At 38.8% G+C, this 23,602-nt stretch overlaps 1 protein-coding gene across 3 annotated transcripts in view; it reads right to left on the reverse strand.

Annotated features, from left to right (window-relative positions):
* Window positions 1-23,602, reverse strand: part of wdr19 (WD repeat domain 19) — an 85,962-nt gene that overhangs the window by 40,400 nt on the left and 21,960 nt on the right. For all 3 annotated transcript variants that reach the window (XM_078399846.1, XM_078399836.1, XM_078399854.1), the window contains exons 8-18: window positions 22,778-22,890; window positions 21,011-21,184; window positions 20,678-20,748; window positions 19,578-19,750; window positions 19,144-19,258; window positions 17,909-18,015; window positions 9,625-9,747; window positions 7,580-7,729; window positions 7,089-7,236; window positions 4,374-4,578; window positions 1,440-1,599 (exon numbers count right to left, since the gene is read on the reverse strand). In XM_078399846.1, coding sequence (XP_078255972.1) covers window positions 1,440-1,599; window positions 4,374-4,578; window positions 7,089-7,236; window positions 7,580-7,729; window positions 9,625-9,747; window positions 17,909-18,015; window positions 19,144-19,258; window positions 19,578-19,750; window positions 20,678-20,748; window positions 21,011-21,184; window positions 22,778-22,890 — 1,539 coding nt within the window. The remainder of the gene's footprint in view (window positions 1-1,439; window positions 1,600-4,373; window positions 4,579-7,088; window positions 7,237-7,579; window positions 7,730-9,624; window positions 9,748-17,908; window positions 18,016-19,143; window positions 19,259-19,577; window positions 19,751-20,677; window positions 20,749-21,010; window positions 21,185-22,777; window positions 22,891-23,602) is intronic.

Raw genomic sequence — 23,602 nt, forward strand, 5'->3', positions numbered from 1 at the left:
GGAAAGAGAGAAATCATGAGAATAGAATGAAGCTTTTACAGGAAGTAGATTGGGAGATTGTGCAGTCAAGATTAAAGTGGGAGCTGGTGGCTTACTATGGATATCAGTTGCTGACCCATCTCTAGCAACCACCCTGCTTTCAGGTAAGACTCCATTCCAATCTCCCAGTTTCTTTTTTCTTTTCATATCTGCTCCAATTATGAGACTTTCCACACCACTGCCTTCAATATTTCTTCCTTTCTCCTTAACCATATCTTTCCCAACATAGTTTAAAGGAAATGACTCCTCCATTTCCATTCTCTCCTCTCTGCCAGAAAAAGGACATGGTTCCTTTGGCCCTTATGATTCCCTGGTCTACTCTTCCATCTGCACCAATCAATTCCCTTCTGTCCTCTGCAATCTCAGGGCATGCAGCATGTGTTGGTTGTTTTAACTGTTTCATTCCCACAACCTAGGGACACAGACAATCCTTCCAAGTGAAGAACTTCTTCTAGATCACTGTATTGTATTTAATGCTGACAATATAGTCTCTCCTATATTGGAGAAACCATGGAGACTGGATGACCCCTTTGGAAGGGCTGTCCTGAGCTTTCAGTCACCTATCTCTTTAGTTGTTTGTCATACACCCACTCTGATTTCTCCATCTTCAAGCTCTGACATTGCTCCAGGTTTGTCTAATGCAAGGTAAAGGAACTGCTCCTCATTTTCCAAATTGCAGTCTTTGGGATTTAATATTAAATACTGCCAGAATACAAACAGAAAATGCTAAAAGCACTCATTAGAGCAGAATTGAAAAGGAATATTCGATATGAACTGATGAAGGATCGTTGACCTGAAACGTTAACTCTGCATCTCTTTCCACAAATGCTTCCTGACCAGCTTAAGCGTCCCCTGCTTTTATTTCAGTTTTTCAGCATTGGCAGTTTTGTTTTAATTTTAATTGAACAACATGTTCTTTTTCTCTTTCCACAGCTGTGGCTGTATCTTTTTTCAATTTGTTCCAGTTTTCTCCTTGGTCTCCAACTCCTATTTAATGCAATTATTAACTTAACAGCTTTGGTTTCACTCTAATTAATATTCCCTCTATTCTATATGCCTCTCTCCATCTCTGTAATTTAAACTAAGCTTGCCTTCACACTTTTCCAGTTCTAATGAAGGATCCTTGGCCTGAAACGATAAATCTGTTTTTGCCCCCACTAATGTTGCGTGACCTGCTTCTAACATTTTTCCGTTTCACTTCACTGAGCTATTGCTGTTGACAACATTCCAAGATAATCTATTTTGTGCATCACTGAGGCTTTAAAAAATAAACTTTAATGAAGACATGTTAAAATAAAAATCTTTTCCCATAATCATATTCTTATTATGAATAATATGACTCCAAATAAGAACATAAATATTCGTAATCAATATTTTCATTCAACCTCATTAGAACCAACCTTGATCTGCTCCAATGAAATGACCATTCCTACATTTCCAATCATTCGATAGACACGTATTGCGAAATCCACCTCCATGTGGTGGAGGCAAGCGCGTGCTAGCTCCGTCCATGTTGCAGGATCATTAAGCATATTGCACACATCCCACGCTTCAGTAAACCTGCATGGGATAAAAGAAAATTTGAACACAGATTAATAATCTGAAGTCAGAATGATACGAATGCCAAGCATGATCCAAATAGATAAATGCACGGTGTACTTTTAGAGCCAAGGTCCTGAGATCAGGAACATTTCAGATCGAAGTGTGTGTTAAATTGAGCCAGCATAACAATGGAAGACAACAATTAATTTGAGAATCTCTGGCCCAAAGGTAGTCTAAAAAGTAATGTCATCTGTAAACAATCTTAATGAAAATTTCCTCCTTCCAGTCAGGATAAAAGGCCCCTGATAGGACTTATATACAGGTCTCTGAACAGTAGCCAGCATACAAATTATGTCAGGAGATACAATTGGCATGCAAGAAAGACGATGTTAGTGGTCATGGTGGATTTCAATATGCCTGGGAAAATCAGGTTGGTACTGGATCCCAAGTAAAGAATTTATAGAGTGCCCACTAGATGGCTTCTTATAGCAGCTTGTAGTTGAGCCTCACAGGGAAAAGGCAATTCTGGATTTGATTGGATCTCCTAGGAGGTAGTGACCATAATATGATAACATTTCACCTGCAGTTTGAGAGGTGGAAGATGAAAACGGATGTGTCGGTAATACTGTTGAGTAAAGATAACTACAGGGGCATGAGGGAGGAACTGACTAAGATTGATTGGAGAGGGACCCTGGCAGAAATGACAGTGGAGCAGCAATAACATAGCAAAGTATGCGGCCATGCACTTTGGTAGGAGGAATAAAGTCATAGACTATTTTCTAAATGGGGAGAGAATTCAGAAATCAAAGGTGCATAAGTACTTGCAGGTGTTGGTGCAGGATTCCCAAAAGGATATTTCGCAAGTTGAATCAATAGTAAAGAAAACAAATGCAATGTTAGCATTAATTTCAAGACGACTAGAATATAAAAACAGGGATGTAATGCTGAGGCTTCATAAGACATTAGTCAGACCGCATTTGGACTATTGTGAGTAGTTTTGTGCCCCATATCAGAGGAGGGATGTGCTGCCGTTGGAGAGGGTCGAGAGGAGGTTTACGAGAATAATTCCGGGGATGATTGGATTAATGTATGATGTTTGACGGCTCTGGGTGTGTACTCGCTGGAGTTTAGAAGGATGAGGGGGGACTTCATTGAAACTTAGTGAAGGCCTGGATAGAGTAGATGTGGAGAAGTTGTTTCCACCAGTGGGAGTATCTAGGACCAGAGAGCGCAGCCTCAGAATAAAAGGACATTCCATTAGAAAAGAATTAAGGAGGAATTTCTTTAGTAGTGAATCTGTGGAATTCGTTGCTACAGACCTCCGTGGAGGCATTGGGTATTTTTAAAGTGGAAATTGACCAGTTCTTGATTAGTAAGGGTGTCAAAGGTTATGGGGAGAATAGGGTTGAGAGGGATAGATAGATCAGCCACGATTGAATTACTTCATGGGAATAATGGCCTAATTCTGCTTCTATGACTGATGAACTTATAGTTGAAACAATTTAAGACTATGTTGCAAACTGGAGTCCCCATTTGGAAGCAACTTGTTTGTCATTTCAAGACTCAAAAGGCTAGCCTAGAAATAAGATTGTGCAGAGCTTTTGTTTTCTCAGTGCTATGAGATTAAAGATAATAATTACCATGCAGTAAAACATTTTAACAATTATTTCCAGGTGTGACTCCATTTCAGACATTCAGTTTTTGTACATCATTGTACAAGGTATGCTTTCAGGCCTTGAATTACGACATTTCCCAGGGAGGAAGGCATGGCCCTGGAAACATTTATTATCGATTATCTGGGGACCAACTGGGTCTCCATAGCACAGCAATGAATTGCAACTCTATGAATCTTACCTCAATCTTATCCTTAATTTTAATCCTCAAGTCCCTCACCCCTATGTCACTGACAGTGCTCCTTACTCACACCACCCCCCCCCCACCTCCCCAACAAATCAAATGCTCTGAGCTCCACCCAGTCCTTTGATATCCCAAATACTATAGCTCCCAAGACTCTCCATTCTCAACTTTATAATCTTCCAATCCAAACAATCCAACACTGTCCTGTGACCCTCTAACTCTCCTCACTCAATCAAGCCACTCCAGCCACTTACTTGATTATGGTTCATCCATGTACACGATCTCTGACCTTACCCCAGGCCCTGATGACCATACCAAGTCACCATGGCATTGTGTTCGGCACAGACATTGTGGGCCGAAGGGACTGTTCATGTACTGTACTGTTCTATGTTCTCAGTAGAACGATGAGGGCAACAGACATATGGGAACACTTCCACCTGCAGGTTTCCTCTTAAGTCACACAGTTTTTGTCATTCCAAAGACGTGCAGATTTGTAGGTTAATTATCTTCTGTAAATTGTCCCTAGTGTGTAGGATAGAACTAGTCTATGGGTGATCGCTGGTTGCCATAGACTTAGTGTGCTGAAGAGCCTGTTTCCGTGCTGTATCTCCAAACTACACAAAAATATTGCTGCTCCTTCATCATCATTGTGTCAACAATTTAGAAGTCTCTCTCCAACATCACAGAGAGTCTCTCTATCTTAGACGGATTTAGAGAAAGCAGTCACCATCTTATCAAAGTCAATTAAATTTCTTTTGTGGCAGTGGTGCTCAAAAGTATGAGTAAAATAGTCTGGAACTTCATTTCAAAATCTATTAGCATCATTATAAATCACTCTGTCATTGATTAAAAGTGACAATTCGAAATGTTTAAATTTTTCATTAAATTAATTTCCACGGGCATGTCTTTATTATTGTTTACGAAACGTATCCCACCTTTTCAGCATTAAACTCTGGGTTAAAACTGATTGAAGGTCATTACTTCCAAGATCCTTCAATCCACTGAGGAAAGAGTGCGTGGTTAAGAAAGTAGTGTTGATTTTCCCACTCTGCATCTGGCAGGTTAACTCCCCGTTATACAACAACAGTGGCTTGTGAGAAAATGGAAGTTTAGTGCCACCAGCCAGTATGACCTTGGACCCTGTGAATTAAGCAAATGCTATCATAAGATTTCACAAAATCATTAACAGAGAAATTACTAGAATTAGTTTATGGAACATTTTAAATGGTAAACCACTCAGTCTGGTTTGAAAGCATATAAAAGTGAATGATTAGATCAAAACGGTCAAGACACTAAAGGATACTTTGGATTTGCATTGTGAGAGCTCTCCATTTCCTCTCTTTAATCCTTGAACACGTAGATCCCAAATACCAAGTGCACCTAGTGAACACTTGCATAATTAACCTCTCATGTCAAGTGTCTATCCTGAAGCCAAAAGAGACTGGAATCTGGAACAAAAATAGTGTGATGGATGGAAGGATTCAGAGGGTCAAGTAACATCTGTGGAGGCAAAAGGTGTAAGTCGACAGTATCTGCCTTGGCATAAATGGCATCGTATGATCAGGACAATACACTATCTGTCCCCAAGTTCATCAGCCTCTACACCAACTTTGATGCAGTTCGCCACAATATCCTTCACAACTCGTATTAGATGACCACATTTGTAGAAGAGTTTTTATTTGGTTCCATTATAATGTATCAATCATTGCTAGAGTACCTCAAACAACAACATATCTTCCCACCTTTGTATTTTCTGTGCCCTTTAAGGAACTATCCTTAGGCCTCTTCCTTTGATCACTTGTACATTGCCCTTGCTAACATTATGCATAGATACGAGGCTAACTTTCAAATTAAGGCTGACAACTGACAGTGTCTTCCCTTAATTGCTTCATAACCTATGTTATCAATCCAGTTGAGTGAATAGAATTCCCCCCACCCCCCCCTCCCATCAAGGCTGATGCCAATGCCTTCAATCTCTGCTACAAACTTCACATACTTGTGAAGAATTCTATTTATTTTCATAAGCACTATTTCAAATTGAACCAGACTAGTCTTAGTCTCAGCATTCATATCAACCATGAATTGAGCTCTAAATCCTAAAACTCTTCCATGACAGAAACAACATGCCTCCACTTCTGTACATAAATCTACCACTATCTACCTGCTGCTTATAATGTGCACTTTTATAACAATATTGCTCACATGGCCATGGAAATTAAGAGCTGATCGAAAACACTGCTTTCCACACAATTTTTCACACCAAATCCTATTAAGCACAGTATCAAGCATATTCTCTCATCCAAACTGTAAAGTTACAGATTAAAGTCCTAATCCACGGCTTTGAGCAAGGAAGTCTAAAAAAAACATTTTAGTGCAATAACTTACAAGTGCTTCATTATTTACATTGCCATCATTCAGAAATATTAAATATTAGACAGTGTTTCTTTTGAGGCAGCGCAGGGAGTTCTCCTGCTATTCTGGCAATAATCCCTCAATCAAATTATTCCAGTGGGTTATCTGGTTATTACTAATGGGAGCTTTCTCCACACAACTAGTTGCCTTGTTTCTTACACTGACTATACCTCACAAAGGTTCTTAAAGGCACAATTCTCCTCTAGAACTAGCATTGATGTTCAATCTTGTGAGTTTCTTACTCCTTACCATAACTCCAGCTTTCCTCTTCTTATAACCTCCAGGAACTCTACATTTCTCTAATAGTGGCATCTTTTCTCCTACTCTCGTTTCAGTGCTAAGCATGCCTTTAGATTTCCAGACCTCTCTTTTCCTATGCTGATACATTTCTCCATTTCCCTTCCTTCTTTAAGCACTTCATTAAAATGAACCCAAGCATTTGCTGTTCTGTGCTATTTGGTACTTTGTTTATTTGTCCACTGATACTGATTTTATACTTCTGGCTCCTTTCAACAGAAAAAAATATAATGCTCAACTACAGACAAAGTACAAATGGAATTCAACAAATTTAAGATCATATCAGAAATCATGAGACTGAGTTGTGATGAAGCGCTGGAACAACTAAGGTCATATTCTCAAAAGTGTGAAAACTGAGAGGAGATTTGATGAATGTATCCAAAATAAATAAAAGGATTAAGCAGTATAGGCACAGAAAATGTGCACTTGTTGTTAAGCTATTCTGTTGTGCTTTGGACGAAGTTACAGAAAGATATCCCCCCACCTTCTCCCCCAAATTCAATAGAAAAGCAAATCAGACACAAAACTGGAAATAAAATATATAACTGCTTTTTTTACTATTAACATAAGTACCTGACTCTTAAGTCAGCAACCAAGGACTTTATTCCTCAACTACAGCAGTGAGAAAATTGCAGTAAAGGTATTATGCAAAAATTAAATGAAAATCTAGAAAGAAAGCCCCATATAGTATGCAATCATAATGTTGGCACATCAAGGCACCGTAAAGAAGAAACAAAACCAACTTTTCCAGTTAGCTGATAATTCATTGTAGTAGGGAGGCAGAATAGGTATGAATTAATATTACGTTTTATTGGACACACTACAGTTGCTATTGTACTTCCCTTATTGATGTTTCTGATAAATTTTATTCCTGAGAGTAAGGATGGCAATGGGAGTACAGCATGAAAACTTTGTATTTTATTCATGCACAAATACATTACCTTGAATTGTGCCCTTGTGAAAGACATAGGTATATACTTTATCATCATCATAAGCAATAAAGACTCCTTTATCCATTGTGAAGTGTTCCCAGAGGATGCTTCTGACAGTTGTTGGAAAATTCGGGATCTCATATACACTATCATTCACCTTTAAAAGAACAAGGTTAATGAGAATCAAATCCACTTATTAAAAAAAAACACATCTAGAATCTTGAATGCTTTGTTTGAGAATTATAATAAGCTGCACTATAAAAACAAGTGTCCCTCAGTATACAAGATTTAGGTAACTGAGATGTTGCCATTAAGCTGAATATTTACTAGTGAAATGATCACATTAAGAATATCTTAATTTTTATTAATAAAATGCTATTGGCATCACAATTCCCTTTAAAGAATGTCTATAATATATAAAGATAAGGAGGATAATTAAAATAGTACAATAAGTTCACAATGCTACGATGTCCGAGGATACTGAAAAGAATGGCACTTACTGGGCAATAGACAAACCCATCACTCTTGTCATCAATGAATGCCATTCTGGTTCCAGTGGGATCAGGGAAAACTTTACGAATACTGACTGAATGTCGATATTCATTCACATATTGCCAGTCCTCAATGAAGAAATAATGGATGATGCCAGTCTGAAAGGAGGAATTCAATGTTTATAAGCAATTTGGTGAAATTTGTGATATAAAAGTCTTAAGTGATACACTTGTATCCTACAGCAACTTGCAACCATTGTTCACAATTCTGTTTCCCTACCCCTCCTCTGTATCCCACCTTGACTTGCACCCATTTCTCCCTTTACCTTCTCCCTCCACCTACATTGTGTCCCCTGGCCTCATAATTAACACCTTTTGTCTTTTCATCTCTGGCCTATGTCAAACCATTTGCCTATCAACCCCCCCCACCTATCACTCGCCAGGATTTGTCCTGCCCCTCCACTCTTCAAACTTTCTCCGCCCCACTACAATCAGTCTGAAGAAGTCCCAACCTGAAAAGTCGCCTATCCATGTTCTCCAGAGATGCTGCCTGACGCACTGAGTTATTCCACCACTTGGTCTTTATCTAAAAATCAACCATATTAATATGTGTCCAAATTGTAGAGAAATTTTAAATCCAGCCAACACGACGAGTAGAATTTAAACAAAATAAAAAGTCTCCCTTGAAAAGGATGCCTTCAAAATTGTCTAAAATGAATAGAAGTGGCACATGCCTAAGGCTCCTGTGCAAAGTACTAATAAACAAGATTGGAAGCAGAGCACCTGTTTCACAAAATCTTGTCTCCAAGCATCCTGTTTTCTGATTGTATGCCTCACGAAACCGTACATGGCCATCAAGTCCCTGCCGGTTCTCAATGTAATCCCATCATTTCCATTCTCATTTATTTCCCTGTAACCTTTCCCTCAATTAACACAAACCTGATTCTCTTACCACCCACTGTGGTGATTTATAGCAGCCAATCATCCAAACAACCAGCAAATCTTTAGCATATGAGAGGAAACCAGAGGAAAACCCACATGTCACAGGAAGAATGTGCAAACCCTACATTTACAGCACCGGAGGTCAGAATCAAACAGTTTACTTCAGCCACGAGACCACCATTACCTGCAGCTCCACTTCCATCCTAGGGGTGTAGATGGGGGCAGTAGTTTACTGTTATATCTTTATTGCCAACTATCCTATACAAATGCAGGTAGGGGTTTAACCTGGTATTACATCAAAAGCCCGAGAAGCAGAAGATCCACTGCACTTACTACATACGTTTGATCAAAGCATTCTGTAGTGAAATCTCCAGGGACCTCAAAAATGCAGCATGGCTGGGCAACTTAGTAGAATCCAGCACCAACATGTATGCAGGGTTCTTCCTGACTTTCAGGATGAGGCATTGATCAGGATGAAGGTCAAGATTCAGTCAATGTAAGAACATCAACAATGTGCTTGAAGAAGCTGTAGTGATGTTGCAGGAAATGAAAGGCCACGAGTAAGGCATTTGTGATTTAGAATGCGCAACAACAAATGGCTTTGGAGCATATTTTTAAACTAAGGATGGATACAGAAAGACAAAAGGAGAAATAGGTTGTGATGGATTTGGGCAGAGATGACCTCATCTGTGAACAACACTGTGGAGCAGATTAATTAATAACTCCTCTCCTTTTTGTATGTACTATTATAATCTTTAGGCAGAAAGCCATCCAGCTTCCTATTTAAATGTACTGGATATAAAGTGAACATTAAAAAATAGCTTCCTTTTGGGTTTGGTGGAAGAATAAGTCAGCTGAAGGTCTTTGTGTTTTAACGTACTGGATATTGGAATACCATAGCATAAAAAGAGGTAATTCAGTCTACTAAGCTGCAATGGCTTAAAAAAAAAGGAGTTCAGTAGCTCAGCCATGAGGTAATGATCATCCCTATCAGGGCTGGGATCATTACACAACGCAGAGGGGCTGGTGACCATTACATGACAGGGTGGTACCCTGGATTATTAAATAGATCATCTGGGGTGGAGATTGTAGGACATTGGCAAGGAACTCACATCTGTCCCGTAAATCAAGAAGTCAGCAGTAAGTGCATGGCATGTAACTCGGCATTTGTCATCATGTCCAGGAAAAAGACGAGCTTCTCTTTCCTCCTGCGCTTCAATACCTTCGATTTCAATCTGTAACCAAATTAGAATTATACATGTTAAGTAAATTAATGACTCATTTACCATAAATTGCAACATTTTAATTTCATTAAACTCAAAGCAGTTTTCATATGGACTAACATAACCAATTCTGGAAGTTCAAAAGATACATGAGGCAATTTTCTAACTAATATGAAATAATTTCTTTGACAGCAGTTTACATTGAAAAAGTGCATCAGAAAAATAATTTTGGCCATTCCTCTACATATAAAGTGAAAAAAGAAAATGCTGAAAACACTCAGCAGATTAGACAGGATCTGTGGAAAGAATCAGGGTTAATATTTTAGTTTGCAGCTTAGGTGGCAGCATTCACCAATGAAACAGTCATCTCTGGCATTAAGTTGCCAGGCAGATGGGTTCTGGAAGCACAGCTGGTGCTTCTGGCTCACCCAAAACAAAGGTTTTAGACAGATTTCTTGATATTATTTTTGCAACATTACACTGTTTCACTTACCCGTCCATTTGTAAGATAACGTAACTGAGTTAAACTTGCAATGAGTCTTAAATTTCAGTGAGAACAAAGAATGCAGTTTGAGTGTTGCTGCACATTAATTCTGTGTGTTCAACTATTGTTGAAGGAATTTTACGCTGGATGCTGGGCAAAAGAACACAGCATTGAAAACCTGTAGTTGAAGTTTCTGACAAGTGCATTGATACCTACTGTAGAATTATATGCAAATTAAGCCAGTATTCTACTACGTTGTACTTTTTATTTTGAGTGTGCAAATTAATTTTCAGGTCAGTTTTTTTGCATTTTCCTGAAAAGAAGCCCAAATTAAGTTTCAAATATTATGCTAAAGTAATGATGGGACAGATATGTCCATAAATGTTGCCCCGAAACTCATCCTTAACCGTAAGCAATAAAACATGAATAGTAATGGCTGCATATTCTATTCCACTTCCAAAATTCTGTTCTATTAACAATAATAGAAGTTAAAGTTTGAAAGTACTGTGGAAGACGCAGCGATGACTACATTTTGAAATAATGAGAATTTATAATCTGCTTTTAGGATTTTTATGGGGTAATTAATTACCTATTTTACTATACCAAAAGACAAAAACCACAATGCTGAAGGAGATTATTCAGCCCATTACCTATGGCAGTGGTTGCTCTCCATTTAGAGCTAATTGATCACAACATATTTCTCCCAAGCACTTCCCCATTTCTTTCAAGTTCTTTCAATTTGATAACAACTGATTTAACACTTTACAAAATGTTATATTTCCACCTCAATAAATCTGATCTGTCAATTATTGGAAATAACCTTTCATATTTACCTTCTCAATATGATTCATAATTTTGGAAATTACTATTTGCCCCTCTCTTCCCTAACTCTTTAATGTTATTTATTCATGTGGGGAAATCCAAGATTCCAGGCCTCTGGTTGAAAGAATAATGTCATGCAATCAACTGTAGCCAGGTATGAGTTAGTTAGAAAGACAGTATAATTGATTATTTAGAGAGTCGGTTGTAGGCTGCACATTGATGAAAGAGAATCAGTTGTAGGCTGCCGTAAAATTTCAATATACTGGTTAGGTGGGCAGAAAAGTAGTAAATGGAATTCAATCTGAAGAAGGCTGAGTGAATATATTTGAGAGAACAAACAAGACAAAGAATAAAAAGTAAACGATAGGATAGTTAGAAGTGTCAATGAACAAAAGGACCTTACAGTGACTGACTCATTGAAAATACCATTAGAAATAGATAGTTGATAAGAAGGTATAATGGTTTTTTTCCTTGTTTTTCCTTTTTTTGGTTGTGGCAAACAAAACAAGAACAATAGAGCATGGAGGTAATGCTTGAACCAAGTAATGCACTAGTAATGCCAGACTTGATTACTATTTGCATATACTTTATGGTGATCACAATATAGTTAACGAAAGGTGATAGCACCAGAAAGGGTACATCAGGAATTTGTTTGGATTGTGCTAGGAAATTTGGTCCTGGAATAAAAATCAACTTGGCTCGAGAGAAAAGGTATGCAAAAATGCTCCTTTCCCACAGGCAGAAGCTGCCTGTAGTCCTGCAGCAGCCAGAAAATCCAACCAGCTGATGTCCCAAGCTCCCAAGAAATACTCTGCAGTATTTCTTCTATAGCTGTGTAGCTGTGTAGCTCTGCTAAAATGTTAGGGCAATATAACTTTTTTTTAAAAATTGTGCAGATATTTATCAGAAAATTTTCATAAAGATAATTCATGTTAGGGCTTTTATAACTCGGGTATTGTATACTACTATGCCAGTAGTATAAAAAAAAAATCAGAAAAATTAATTAAAGATTAATTAAATATTTCTATGTTGCCATTCCACACATGAGTTATCCCAAATATAACTAGACTAAATAAATGTCACATTTAAACAAAAGCAATTCTTATTGCCTGGTTCATTTCAGTACCCTTTCCAAATAACCATTATATCTGTTGCTTAGCAACAAAAAAAAAAGCTGGAACAGACCTACAAAGGAAAAAACCTCAACATCATTAGTAATGGTCTTAGTTCTAGTGTAATGTAATATTATGAGGAAGGTGTACAGCAAAAAAAAACATTCTAAGCTTAAGAACTATAACATTATATGCAAAGTTGTTTCTTTTATTAACATTGCTAATGTAGCAGGATCAATGCTGCCAGTCCTAGGGTTATTTCTGCATTAATACTGGAGTGCTCTAAGATGAAAATATTTGGCACATAATGATATTTTTGTGTTTTCTTTTCCAATTTCAAGATGTCTTCTAATTAAATATGTCAGTAACAGCATATTTCCCACCATCTGGTAGTCTAGCTTCACTTTTGACCTCAGCAAGAATCCTGGGTTGGATGATTGTATTTTACTAGAATACAATTTATTTGAATTCAGTACATGGTCCAGCTTGGAACACAATGGGAAAATAAATCAATGTCCAACACAATAGTGTAATTGTTTGGTGTCAAAATAAATAAAGGAAGAAGGCAATAACATAAAATGCCTCGATCGTGACTGCTGAAAACAATTTTAGTTTTAGGAACAAATTCTACTACAGACAGATACAAATGTGTACCTTTGCTTTTATACATTGTTTCTGCAGGTACTTTGGAAAAAGCAATTAAACCAACATTTTAAAACTAAAGGTCATAAATAATAGGAGCAGAATTAGGTAACCCTATTCTCCTGCCTTCTCCCCATAACCCCAGACATCCATACTAATCAAGAATCTATCTATCTCGACCTTAAAAATATCCATTGACTTGGCCTCCACAGCCTTCTCTGTGGCAAAGAATTCCACAGATTCACCACCCTCTGACTAAAGAAATTCCTTCTCATCTCCTTCCTAAAGGAAGGTCCTTTAATTCTGAGGCTATGACCTCAAGTCCTAGACTCTCTCACTCTGGAAACATCCTCTCCACATCCACTCTATCCAAGCCATTCACTATTCGGTACGTTTCAATAAGGTCCCCCCTCATTCTTCTAAACTCCAGCGAGTACAGGCCCAGAGTCGTCAAGCGCTCATCATACGTTAATCCACTCATTCCTGAGATCATTTTTGTGAACCTCCTCTGGACCCCCTCCAGGGCCAGCACATCCTTCGTCAGATATGGTGCCCAAAATTACTATTTTTTTCTAAAGATCTAAAATTGCTAAAGATCTTTTAGGCTTTACATTATACGCAAAACTAATTGTTCTATTTCAAACCAAGTACAGGTGGTTCTGCTATAAGGGTTGCGCTCCTAAAAAAACCTTGTGTAATAGGAAATGGTGCTATAAAAATAATTATGTCAATGGGAAAAGTGAGTTAGAGGGTAGAGAAATTCAGAATCGCAGCAACAATTATTTTTACCTGCAGAATTTTCAAAAATAAAGGTATTTTTAATAACCATGTTTATTTTTCTCATTGCAAGTTTAAGGCTATATGTTACATTGTTTAATAGTATCATTGCACAATTGTCAAAAGAAGCAATTGTTGCCAATTTCAAATGCCCCACAACAGTAAAAGTAGCTCTGTGTTCTTAGGAGGCAATGATGTCTGATTACTGCAGGGGAGTTACATGGAAGCAGTTTTTATTTCCAAAACAGCATATTATTCTGCTGGCAAATTTCTTAAGTAACTTTTAAGTGGTTCTCTAGTTCACGACTGAAATTGCGTTATTACCAATTAGGCCTACGTGGTACAAATAGTGTTCACTAATTCATCAATCGCTCTATATCCATCTTGCGTTATGGAAACATACATTACAGCAGATTGTATTACCTGTATTAATACAGCTAACTATTCAAACGCTCCAGTAAGAAGCTGAAACCCTGACTTTAGAAATAGGATCATTTCGACATATTAGTTTTAGGAGATGAAGTTTTGAATACCAATTTGAAATTTTGAAAATAGCTCCTTGAAGGTATAGCCCTAAACTGTTGACATGTACTTCAGAATGTTCTATAGATTCAGGATCAGTTCCTGTGGATTGGAGGATAGCAAATGTTATCCCACTTTTTAAGAAAGGAGGGAGAGAGAAAACGGGTAATTATAGACCAGTTAGTCTGACATTAGTGGTGGGGAAGATGCTGGAGTCAATTATAAAAGACGAAATTGCTGAGCATTTGGATAGCAGTAACAGGATCATTCCGAGTCAGCATGGATTTACAAAGGGGAAATCATGCTTGACAAATCTACTGGAATTTTTTGAGGATGTAACTAGGAAAATTGACAGGGGAGAGTCAGTGGATGTGGTGTACCTCGACTTTCAGAAAGCCTTCGACAAGGTCCCACATAGGAGATTAGTGGGCAAAATTAGAGCACATGGTATTGGGGGTAGGGTACTGACATGGATAGAAAATTGGTTGACAGACAGAAAGCAAAGAGTGGGGATAAATGGGTCCCTTTCGGAATGGCAGGCAGTGACCAGTGGTACCGCAAGGTTCGGTGCTGGGACCCCAGCTATTTACGATATACATTAATGACTTAGATGAAGGGATTAAAAGTACCATTAGCAAATTTGCAGATGATACTAAGCTGGGGGGTAGTGTGAATTGTGAGGAAGATGCAATAAGGCTGCAGGGTGACTTGGACAGGTTGTGTGAGTGGGCGGATACATGGCAGATGCAGTTTAATGTAGATAAGTGTGAGGTTATTCACTTTGGAAGTAAGAATAGAAAGGCAGATTATTATCTGAATGGTGTCAAGTTAGGAAGAGTCAATGTTCAACGAGATCTGGGTGTCCTAGTGCATCAGTCACTGAAAGGGAGCATGCAGGTACAGCAGGCAGTGAAGAAAGCCAATGGAATGTTGGCCTTTATAACAAGAGGAGTTGAGTATAGGAGCAAAGAGGTCCTTCTGCAGTTGTACAGGGCCCAAGTGAGACCGCACCTGGAGTACTGTGTGCAGTTTTGGTCTCCAAATTTGAGGAAGGATATTCTTGCTATTGAGGGCGTGCAGCATAGGTTCACTAGGATAATTCCCGGAATGGCGGGACTGTCGTATGTTGAAAGGCTGGAGCAATTAGGCTTGTATACACTGGAATTTAGAAGGGTGAGGGGGGATCTTATTGAAACATATAAGATAATTAGGGGATTGGACACATTAGAGGCAGGAAACATGTTCCCAATGTTGGGGAAGTCCAGAACAAGGGGCCACAGTTTAAGAATAAGGGGTAGGCCATTTAGAACGGAGATGAGGAAGAACCTTTTCAGTCAGAGAGTGGTGAAGGTGTGGAATTCTCTGCCTCAGAAGGCAGTGGAGGCCAGTTCGTTGGATGCTTTCAAGAGAGAGCTGGATAGAGCTCTTAAGGATAGCGGAGTGAGGGGGTATGGGGAGAAGGCAGGAACGGGGTACTGATTGAGAGTGATCAGCCATGATCGCATTGAATGGCGGTGCTGGCTCGAAGGGCTGAATGGCCTACTCCTACACCTATTGTCTATTGTCTATAATAATCTAATATTTAGGACAGACATACTATGAGCTTATTGTTAAATTATACATTGTCCACAGATTGCGCAAGTCATGCATTATAAACCCCATGCATTCTTCACAAAGAATTACACTGACCAAAATATTAATTTAAAATTGTTTAGTGAGGAAAGGGAAGAGATAAAAATTGGGAAAAACTAATACAAAGCTGATAGTTATGTGAAAATGGGTTGGAAACCCAAAATAACTCCGCTTACATGATTAACCACAACAATGTCTTATTTATGTATACACTCGGAACTGTAGATCCTGGTTTACAAAAAAAAGTGCTGGAATAACTCAGTGGGTCAGGCATCATCTCTGGAGGTCATGAATAGGTGACATTTTGGGTTGAGACCCTTCTTTAGACCCAAAACGTTGCTTATCCATGTCCTCCAGAGATGTTGTCTGACTATGAGTTACTCCCGCACTTTGCGTGTTTTTTCGTACTTATGTCTACTTGTGTAAAAACAAATTATTCTTGATTTTTAAAGAACTGAAATTAAATGTTCTCACTCCTTACAGTTGTCTGTGCTGAATATAGCAAACTGTAACAGATGATGAAAATGATGATGATGCCAGACCTGAAGGCATACAGCATTGTGCGATGTTTCAAAATACTCTTTGAGTACAAACAAGATAACATGGACATCTCTAAGAAGTGGAAGACCAGATCTGTCATTAGGAAATGATTACTTGACTTTCACATATAATCTTGTTATAATCCTAAGAATCTTGTTATAATCCTAACAAGGGGGGATCGTATAGAAACTTACAAAATTCTTAAGGGGTTGGACAGGCTAGATGCAGGAAGATTGTTCCCGATTATGGGGAAGTCCAGAACAAGCGGTCACAGATTAAGGATAAGGAGGAAGTCTTTTAGGACCAAGATGAGAAAGTTTTTTTTCACACAGAGTGGTGAATCTGTGGAATTCTCTGCCACAGAGGGTAGTTGAGGCCAGTTCATTGGCTATATTTAAGAGGGAGTTAGATATGGCCCTTGTGGCTAAAGGGATCAGGGGGTATGGAGAGAAGCCAGGTACAGGATACTGAGTTGGATGATCAGCCATGATCATATTGAATGGCGGTGCAGGCTCGAAGGGCCGAATGGCCTACTCCTGCACCTATTTTCTATGTTTCTATATTTCTAATATAATCCTAAACATATTTTCCCTTGGATTGACAACAAATTGCTCAGATGCATGTATTTTGCTGATTACTGCTCAGTAGGTCCCTTGTGAATAGTTAAGGCCCTTAAGGCATGGCTCACCCAATCTACTAAGTGTTGTGAAGATATTGTGCATGCACACATCATCTCAAGCAAACATTAACTCAATGAGAGAGTATTATTGATGACCCAAATTTGAATATTTTATTGACAGGGATGCATCTTTGTACATATCTGAAATAAGGCTTTAAAAAAAATCCAGATGAGAGAGGAAGATCTATATTGTTTAGGTACTTTAACAATGAGTTTAGAAGGATGAGAGAAGATCTTATAGAGACACTAGACCAAGTGGACCCGTTGGGCCCAAACCTCTCCTGCATTGGTGCAGCACCCTCTCCTCCCCCACCCCTCCCCTCCCACCCCCCCTCCCCCTCCCTCCCTCCCCCTCCCTCCCTCCTCCACTCCCCCTCCCTCGCTCCCTTCCACCCCCTCCCTCCTCCTCCCTTCCCTTCCCAACCCCCCCCCTCCCTCCTCCAAACAAACAAACAAACGAGAGTTTTAGTATATACATATAAAATTATAAAAGGACTGGACAGGCTAGATGCAGGAAAAATGTTCCCAATGTTGCGGGAGTCCAGAACCAGGGGCCACAGTCTTAGAATAAAGGAGAGGCCATTTAAAACTGAGGTGAGAAGGAACTTTTTCACCCAGAGAGTTTTGAATTTGTGGAGTTCTCTGCCACAGAGGGCAGTGGAGGCCAAATCACTGGATGGATTTAAGAGAGAGTTAGATAGAGCTCGAGGGACTAGTGGAATCAAGGGAAATGGGGAGAAGGCAGGCACGGGTTACTGATTGTGGATGATCAGCCATGATCACAATGAATGGCGGTGCTGGCTCGAAGGACTGAACGGCCTCCTCCTGCACCTATTTTCTATGTTTCTATGTTTCTAACAGTCTAGACTGATAAAACAAATATTTATTCGAACTTGAAAATCTGAAGCAAAAATAGCTAATTGTAAAGTGAAGTACAAAATGTGAACTATTTTGCATATTTACCATATGTAGCTGAACTCTTCCCTCAAAAAGTACTGCTGCATAATCTGAATTCAAGCACATATTAGTTACAGTACCCAAGTACTCCATGTCTTTTAGCTTCGCCACTCCTAAAAATGTCAAACAAAGCAACAAATCAATAAGTGCTTTTTGGGATAAAATATGTCATTCACAAAACCAATTTGGAAGCCCCTCAATTTTAGGGGAGCTCATGCCAAGTTTAGGCAACCACTCTTCTTAATTCAATTAGTAACAGGGCAAAGGTAAAGAAGACAGCTATCTGGAGAAAGTTGATGTCAGAGCAGAATTCTATGCAAGTGACGTTACTGTGGAAGCCTGGAGGCCCCTTGACCTAGTGCATCAAGTGCCGAGGGGGTACGGTGGGGGAAGGGGGGAGGCACGGTGAGACGGTGGTGGAGTTGCCGCCTTACAGTGCCAGAGACCCTGGTCAATCCTGACCAGAGATGTGCGGAATTTGTATGTTCTCTCAGTGACTGTCTGGGACTTTTCTGGGTGCTCTAGTTTCCTCCCACATTCTAAAGACGTGCGAGTTTGTAGGTTAATTGGCTTCTGTAAATTGTCCCTAGTGTAGGATAGAACTAGTGTATGGGTGATTGCTAGTCAGCGTGGATTCGGTGGGTTGAAGGGCCTGTTTCCGCACTGTATTTCTAAACTATACTAAAGTAGATTGGTTGGGTGCTGATGATTATTTCTGTCATTGCTGCCATTGCAGTTGTGTCCGAGGCCTTCACCATTTAAGATTCTAAGCAATCTTTCCAGGATGGACGTGGAGAGGATATTTCCTCTTGTGGGAGGATCTGGAGGCCACAGTTAAAACATTAGGATTATCCATTTAATGCAGAGATAAGTCAAAATTTTAATCTACAAGGAGGTCATCGGTCTTCCTCAAACTATGGAAAAGCCAGGGTCTGAATCTTTTAAGGCAGGTGTAAATAAACACGATTGGACTATGAATAACGGTTTTAAAGGAAATGGGGATGAGAGAAAATTACGGAAAATGTTAAAAAAAATCTCGAGCATTAATTTAGAAAGGCTTAACATTTTAACCAAATTTAAAATTCATTTGTTGCCATTAGAAAATTTGGAAGCACTCACATGTTTCTCTTCATTGCAGTTAAATAATATAAAATAAAGCCTTTTATAAATACATTCCAAACTATTAGTTTCAATTCTTCATTAATTTTTGATATTTGGACAATGCATTTTTGTGAACCTACGATTTTCTCCAAAGGCATAAAACCAAGCTCGGTTATTCATTCCAACAGCCACGTGATATGGGCCTACGGCAATAAAGTTAGGCTCTACCTCAACAGAAACTGTGATTTCTGGTTCCTGGGGAAAATAAATACAGGTAACTAATTAAGATTTCAGTTAGACAAAATTAACGTTAGACAAAATGATGCACTTAATGCTTGATCTCTAACATTTTTAAAATCAAACACCAATCAAATTGTTCTAAATTAATAATAAAATCACATATAAGAGCCCCAAATTCCCCCCCGTAAATTGATGTTAGATCAAAGTTTTTTATTAATTAAAGAGAGTTGAGAAATGATTTGCATCAACTGTCATTTGCAAAGAGTAAATAATGAGTTTCATAACTTTCTGCTCTACAAGTCAAATTTCAAGATAACTTTATAAATGCACATACTCCCTCAACATGATTGGCCACTGTGACTTCCAGCAGAGAGGTTAAGAAAGCAATGCGGGTTCCACATGCATCTCCAAGAACTGGAAGTTTTGTAAGGAAAACATGCAGAGTCCCACTCTGTGTGGATACTGCAAGCAACTGTCCATCATCTGTCCAAGATAGTTGATCCAGACCTGAAAGTTTGATATTAAAATACGGTACATAATATTGTTTGCAATTTAATTAATCTCAGAGATAAATACAGTGGGTAAATGCTAGTACAAAACAGAATTGCTGGTTTTATTACATTTTCTGAATGTAAATGTAGCCACTCAATTATCTATGCATTTGAGTTCATATGTCGTATACACATTTGTGGGGTTCCTTCTTATGCTATGTCGTTCAAACTTATACTCCATCATTAAGCATTTATGAGCTGTTGAACATGTATCCAATTATACTGATGTCCAATGAAGGAGTTTCCAAAGCTATACGTGCACCTATTGTTAAAGCATTTTGGTTCAGATGGTCTTGACACCTTAACAAATAGTCCCAAACATGATTCTTCTCTCCATGGGGTTATTTATTTAAAAAATATTTTATAGTTTTGCTGAGACAGAGATTAGCCCTGAAAATCATAATCCCGATTCTCAGGTTGTGACTCTTACATATGTTTATAGGCCATCACTTACAGCTTCTGTCAATGACAGGTAACAGGATCATTAGAAGCTGCTAGTGCATCTAGATCAGCTGCATGCCACATCAGTGTATTCCCTTTCTTGATTTCTATTTGTCTTCTTATTTCTGCTATTCCTGTCTCCTTTCTGTCCAGATCAACCGCATCTGTGTCCATCTGCTTACCCTTGCTAGTCAGGTTCTCTTGGCCCAAATTAGGAGTACCCTTCTAGCTCAGTTGAAGAATTTTCTGACATAGGAACATTTCTGACTGTGACTGTGCAGTACATTGATCTCAGAGTAATTTTTCTCATGCAAAGGAAAAAACAGCTCGCATTTATATATCACCTTCAGAATCTCAAAATGTCTAAAGTACCCCAAAACTGAACATGTGTTGATACCATTATAGTGCAAAGGTTTATCAAACTTTCTTTTCCAGTAGTTACCTTTGGTTTCATCATCCAGGTTTATAATAGCATACATTTCTTTCATTTCTGACAGATCGTGGATCTTAATGCTGGTAAGAAATAATATTAGAATTACTTGATCGGAAGAGACACCTAATTAAGAAACAGGATTCCTCAATAGAAGCAATCTACCTACCAAAGTAGTAGGTTAGAAACTTTTCTTAACATCTATGAATGTTCACAGAGATATTTGCACAAATTATATACAGGACTCGCCTTAAATTAGGGCAAGAAAAGGCAAATAAAGATAATTAATTTCTTAACAGCCATAAAGCCAGACAAGATAAATGAAATAATCAAAAAATAACATACCAGTTGTCACCACATGAAGCAGCTTTGTTCAAGGATTGAGAGATGGCAATACTTGTTAAACTGTCTTTATGGTTGTGGACTTGGAAAAGTTCTTGGCCAATCTCACAAATATGTGTTGAAATTACTATAAAGTAACCTTGAGAGAAGCCAATCATGATGTACCCATCGCCATACCTGAAACACAAGATGGGTGTAGTATTACAAAAAGATAAAAAACAGCCATTCACCAAATAAAAAAAGGAAATAATAAGTATAAATTGAAAACATAGCAACATATTGCAAGTGTTTTGTACTTCCAATACATTATACTACAGCAAAATCTCTTAGAGGTTTTCTCAATATGTAAAAAACACTGGACACTATCTTAACTGAAATATTAATAGTAAGATAACCGTGGCATTGCAACAATTGGTACCATGTTTGATCTTGCATGTTACTCTTCAAAATACTTCAAATTTGCAGATGATACAAAGCTGGGTGGTAGTGTGAACTGTGAGGAAGATGCTATGAGGTTGCAGGGTGACTTGGACAGGTTGTGTGAGTGGGCGGATGCATGGCAGATGCAGTTTAATGTGGATAAGTGTGAGGTTATCCACTTTGGTGGTAAGAATAGGAAGGCAGAGTATTATCTGAATGGTGTCAAGTTAGGAACAGCACCTATTGGAACAGACCTGCACCTATTGTACAACGAGATCTGGGTGTCCTAGTGCATCAGTCACTGAAAGGAAGCATGCAGGTACAGCAGGCAGTGAAGAAATCCAATGGAATGTTGGCCTTCATAACAAGAGGAGTTGAGTATAGGAGCAAAGAGGTTCTTCTGCAGGGCCCTAGTGAGACCGCATCTGGAGTACTGTGTGCAGTTTTGGTCTCCAAATTTGAGGAAGGATATTCTTGCTATTGAGGGTGTGCAGCGTAGGTTTACTAGGTTAATTCCCGGAATGGCGGGACTATCATATGTTGAAAGACTGGAGCGACTAGGCTTGTATACACTGGGATTTAGAAGGATGAGAGGAGATCTTTTCAAAACGTATAAGATTATTAAGGGGTTGGACATGTTAGAGGCCGGAAACATGTTCCCAATGTTGGGGGAGTCCAGAACAAGGGGCCACAGTTTAAGAATAAGGGGTAGGCCATTTAGAACTGAGATGAGGAAAAACTTTTTCAGTCAGAGAGTTGTGAATCTGTGGAATTCTCTGCCTCAGAAGGCAGTGGAGGCCAATTCTCTGAATGCATTCAAGAGAGAGCTAGATAGAGCTCTTAAGGATAGCGGAGTCAGGGGGTATGGGGAGAAGGCAGGAACGGGGTACTGATTGAGAATGATCAGCCATGATCACATTGAATGGCGGTGCTGGCTCGAAGGGCCGAAAGGCCTCCTCCTGCACCTATTGTCTATTGTCTATCTCTGTTTTTAAACATACAATACAATTGAACGTTTGAAAGATAAGGAAAATTCACTGTAATTTTATAATTTATTTAGAAAAAAAGGACACTACATATTTATTGCCACCGTGAAAAACACAATACTCAAATTGCCTAAAGTAGACTGACAGAGAAAGCATGAAATGTCACATTTATTTAGAAACCTATATGTCATCAAGAAAGTTAGCCAGGCACAAATGAGAACTCTGTAGTCTTTAAATAATACCAACAAATCTGTGGCAATGCAACAGTGATTAATGATGCATTGTCTCTCCCCTTTTTAACCATTCAAATAGACCCTCATCGCTATCCATTTAACTCCCATCATGCAGATTAACATAAACTCACCATCTGTAAGATATAATGGTTCCATAATGTTGCTGGAATGCCAATTCAATAGGGTTATCAGGATCGCCCAAATTAAACAGAAAGAGTGTTTTCTTGCCCACAATAGCACTGACCTGATAAAAAAAAGACAAGGGCAACAAATTAAATCCACAGAGCCTTTACAAAAGTATAGCTTTATTGAGGAAAGAGGTTTTTCAAGGTTAATACTTCAGACCCGGAACAAAACTCAGTGTATAGAGCAGCAGTGATCCCTGCCCCACTGTATATTTCTGAGACCTGGACTACGCATAGCAGCAGGTACCACAAGACACTGAAAAAATACTACCAACATTGACTCTGCAAAATTCTTCTTGAAGCAATGCAATATACTCATTCACTCCTGAGGATCTCTGGCCCATGATTGCTCAAAGAAGAGCATTTGCAATGGTAAGGAGAACTCCAGTCCGTGCATTGGCAGCATGCAGTAACACAACATAAGCAGCAGCACCTCACCTGAGGTGCCCATCATGCCTGTGGAAGTGTCTGTGGTTCCCACAGTGAGTTCATCAGCAATCTTAGAATTCACAAAACTGGAGCGGGATCAAGTCATTCATGTAATAGAGGGATTACCCATGAAGTGAAGAGGAGGAAAGTTACAACATATTGCTCAAAATAAAAATAAATTTTGGAGCAGAATTTCAGAATGATTGAGCAAATTATTACAAAACTCGAATTCATCCTCAATCTAGATCATATTGGGAGTCTATAAATGCTCTCAGCATTTCTGAGTTGGAAAGGTGGAAAAATATTGGGCGAGGTTCTGATCTGTACTGCTATGTGCAGTTA

Source organism: Rhinoraja longicauda, chromosome 1 (genome assembly GCF_053455715.1).
Source record: "Rhinoraja longicauda isolate Sanriku21f chromosome 1, sRhiLon1.1, whole genome shotgun sequence".
Taxonomy (NCBI): domain Eukaryota; kingdom Metazoa; phylum Chordata; class Chondrichthyes; order Rajiformes; family Arhynchobatidae; genus Rhinoraja; species Rhinoraja longicauda.